Below are 3,833 nucleotides of genomic sequence, written 5' to 3'. Positions count from 1 at the left end.
CTTGAGGGTGTCATGCTGAGTGAAGTAAGCCAGGCAGAGAAGGACAGAAACCATATGTTTGCACTCATAGGTCTAGCAGGAAAACAGGAGAGACCTAATGGAGAACCAGGGGGAGCGGAGGAGGGAGAGAGAGTTGGGGAGAGAGAGGGATGCAAAACTTGAGAGACTATTGAATGCTGAAAATGAACTGAGAGTTGAACGGGAAGAGGGTGGGGGGAAAAGAGGTGGTGGTGATGGTGGAGGGCACTTAAGGGGAAGAGCACTGGGTGTTGTTTGGAAAAGAATTTGACAATAAAATATTATGGAAAAAAAAAGAAAGAGTAAAGTTGGGACATATGCTCTGTTCCTCTTGTCTTTGACTGATTATAAGACCTACTTAAATTCTGATGTTCCAGCCACTATTCTTAGAAGAGAGAGAATGAAAGCCTTGATTCAAGTTAGCTGAAAGAGAATTCCTAGTTGAACCAGTCTCCACTGTGATCTAGCTCCTACCCCTGTAAGATTTTCCATGAATAAAACAGATTTAGTTTTATATCAATACACAGATTTTTTTTGAGAGAGAGAGTGTGACTGGGAAAGGGGCAGAAGGGAGAGGGAGAGGGAGAGGGAGAAAGAGAGAGAGAGAGAGAGAGAGAGAGAGAGAGAGAGAGAGAGAGAGAGAGAGAAAGAGATAGAGAGAGAGAGAAAGAGAAAGAATCTGAAGCAGGCTCCATGCTAGGCAACACAGGGCTCAGTCTTATGACTGTGGGATCATGACATGAACTGAAATCAAGAGTTGGAAGCTCAGCTGACCAAACCACCCAGGTACCTTCCAATACCCAAATTTTAAATTATTACAGAAAGTTGAATAAACTTGAATTCTTAAAAAATAGAATACTACTCAGCAATGAAAGGAACAGACCATTGGTACATACATCAACTAGGATGGACTTCAGGACACCAAACTTAGTGAAAACCACTAATTTCAGAGGTTACGTGTTATCTGATTTCATTTATTGTTCTCTAAAGGAATCAACTGAAGAGATAGAGAGTAAGTTAATGGTTGCCAGAAGACAGAGATGCAGGTAGAAGAAGACGGTGTGACTCTAAAGGGATAGAATGGTGAAACGGTCCAGTATCCTAGTTGTGGTGGTAAATCTGTACAAGGGATCAAACTGCATCGATCTACACACACACACACACACACACACACACACACACACACACGTACACACAAGCACAAGTAGAAATTAGTATATACCCTGGAATTCTAAAATTGTGTTCTCTTAAAATGGGAGGCTATTGACACTGATTTTTCTTACAGATTTATTTTTAATAGATTGAAAGTAACACTTTAAAGCCATATTGAGTGAGAATAACACAAAGTAACATTTCATAGAAAATGGATTGTTATTCTATTAAATAACTTTCTACTTAATATCTCTGAAAACACATTTTGCTGTGTCTACAAAATACACTTATTATTATTTTTATACTTTTTATTTATTTATTTATTTTTGAGAGAGAGAGGGAGAGAGAGAGAGAGAGACAGTGTGAGCTGGAGAGGGTCAGAGAGAGAGGGAGACCCATAATCCAAAGACAGGTTCCAGGCTCTGAGCTAGCTGTCAGTGGGGCTCAAACCCATGAACCGTGAGATCATGACCTGAGCCAAGGCCAGACGCTTAACCGGCCACCCAGGTGCTCCAATGATTATTTTTAAATTCTCAAAATATTAAAAAAGTATAATAAATAAATATTATGGAAATGTTTATGAATTTTTACCAAAACTGTGTTACCTAGAATGATAATTTGTGATTTTTCAATGATGCTATTTATATGCATCTTTCTAAGGGACAACAGAAGACTCTCCTAAAACCTAGGGAATGTGTAATCGCTGATGGGAAATTACCATTTACAGTCACAATTAGTGTGTAAACTCAGACGTCAATTTTTTCCCTGCAGTGTTTATCATGATGGGAAGGTCTTAGGGAAGACCTACACCCATATTTCTAATGAGGTCTAAAAGAGTTATAAGCCTTAAGCAGAAGCCTTGGGTCAGGTGTCACCTGTGTGATTTCCCTTCAGACTCTCTTAGTAAATTTATAGCTAGAAGTTTGTTCCACTTCTCGGGTTGACTCCTGGAACATTCAGTCTGGGAGATCTATGCTATTGGTCTTTTACCAGTATATCTGCTCAGTTTTGATTTCTTAAAAGTCAGTTCATACCGGGAAGTGGAGGCGAAACTCATGACGAATCAGCACTGAATTCTCTCAATGGAAGGAGAGTGAGTTATGCAAGTTTCTATTTTTCTTTCACTCTGTTTCTGAAAAATTGGGAAAGTACTTATTCTGAATTGCAGGAAACTCAGAAGTATGCAGCCCTTAGTCTACTGCCTGCATTATTCTCAGCACATCCTTCCTGTGTTGGCTTCATCTTCAGGCTAGTAGCAGGAGAATTATAGCAGTTCCAAGTGACATGTCCAGAAAATAGAAACATCAGAGGAAAAGATTTGTGTTTTTCCTAAAAATACTTTTTAGCTGAAATGTACTATTTCATCTGAAATATACAGATAGAAAAGCTTAAATGTCCTAATAAGTATACAGCTTGCTATGTCTTCACAAACTTAATATAATTACCATCCAAATTATGCTTCTCTTGTGCCCTCCTACAAAGCGAAGGAAACATAGCGAATACAAAGCGAATGGAACAAAGGAGGAGAATGTGTAGAAACACCTAATCTATGGTTATGTATAAATCTTAGGCGACCACGGGTCTCCTCAATAAGTGTTATCAGTTACTGACTTCATGGATTCTTGTAGGAAAGATCTGGAAATGCTGTAGACTCTGAGAGACTTCCTTCTAGGAAGCAAAATATCTGAATGGTCTCTAGCAGAATTTTCCTTTTTTTGGTAGTCATCACTGGGGAACTGAGGTATCTGGTAAAGTAATGGAAACATGACCAGGAACTATGAAGTGAAGAATCAGATGACTGGGAGGGAGAAATGAGGGATACCTCCCTGCTGAAGCTCACCAATAGTTAGGCTTAGTCCTCAGTTACTGCATCCCCGTATCTTCTAGTAAAGACAGGAGCTGTTGTTCCTCACATGCAGCTCATGCAACAAGACAGTGATTTTAATGTTAATGGCTGTGTGTGGCAGTCCATTCAGACCCTGTGAAGCAAAGGAACTTATTTGATTTCTGCTGGTCTGAGTCTTCTTGTCATAAATAAGAGCATGTAAGGAAGGAGAGAGTTGGGGTCTCTATTAATGGAAGTTTCTTCTATTCTCACAGATCTCCAAAGAGGAGAATAGTGGTTAGAAACGACTCCTTAGTGACTGAATTTCTTCTTGCTGGCTTAACAGACCGTCCAGAGCTCTAGCAACCCCTCCTTTTCCTGTTTCTGATGATGTACATTGTCACCATGGTGGGCAACCTTGGCTTGGTCACTCTTATTGGTCTAAATTCTCACCTCCATACCCCCATGTACTATTTCCTCTTCAACCTATCCCTCATTGATCTCTGTTACTCTTCTGTTTTCACCCCCAAGATGCTGATGAAGTTTGTATCAAGGGAGAATATCATCTCCTATGTTGGCTGCATGACTCAGCTGTTTTTCTTTCTCCTTTTTGTCATCTCAGAATGCTATATGTTGACCTCCATGGCCTATGATCGCTATGTGGCCATCTGTAATCCACTGCTGTGTAAGGTAACCATGTCCCATCAGGTCTGTTCCTCGCTAGCTATTGCTGCATATACGATGGGGTTTGGGGGCGCCTCCGCCCACACGGGGTGCATGCTCAGACTAACCTTCTGCAGTGTTAACGTCATCAACCATTACCTGTGTGACATTCTTC

General features: G+C 40.4%; 1 protein-coding gene and 1 pseudogene across 1 annotated transcript in view; one reads left to right on the top strand and one right to left on the bottom strand.

The window, feature by feature from the left end:
- Positions 1–2,227, bottom strand: part of LOC115272651 (olfactory receptor 8B2-like) — a 2,843-nt gene extending 616 nt beyond the window's left edge. The window contains exon 1 of the mRNA XM_029915660.1: positions 2,161–2,227. Coding sequence (XP_029771520.1) covers positions 2,161–2,227 — 67 coding nt within the window. The remainder of the gene's footprint in view (positions 1–2,160) is intronic.
- A 25-nt stretch (positions 2,228–2,252) lies between these two features.
- LOC115272650 overlaps positions 2,253–3,833 on the top strand; it is a 4,115-nt pseudogene continuing 2,534 nt past the window's right edge.

The sequence above is a fragment of the Suricata suricatta genome, chromosome 11 (assembly GCF_006229205.1).
Source record: "Suricata suricatta isolate VVHF042 chromosome 11, meerkat_22Aug2017_6uvM2_HiC, whole genome shotgun sequence".
NCBI lineage: Eukaryota > Metazoa > Chordata > Mammalia > Carnivora > Herpestidae > Suricata > Suricata suricatta.
This window is presented reverse-complemented; position numbering and strand designations above follow the sequence as displayed.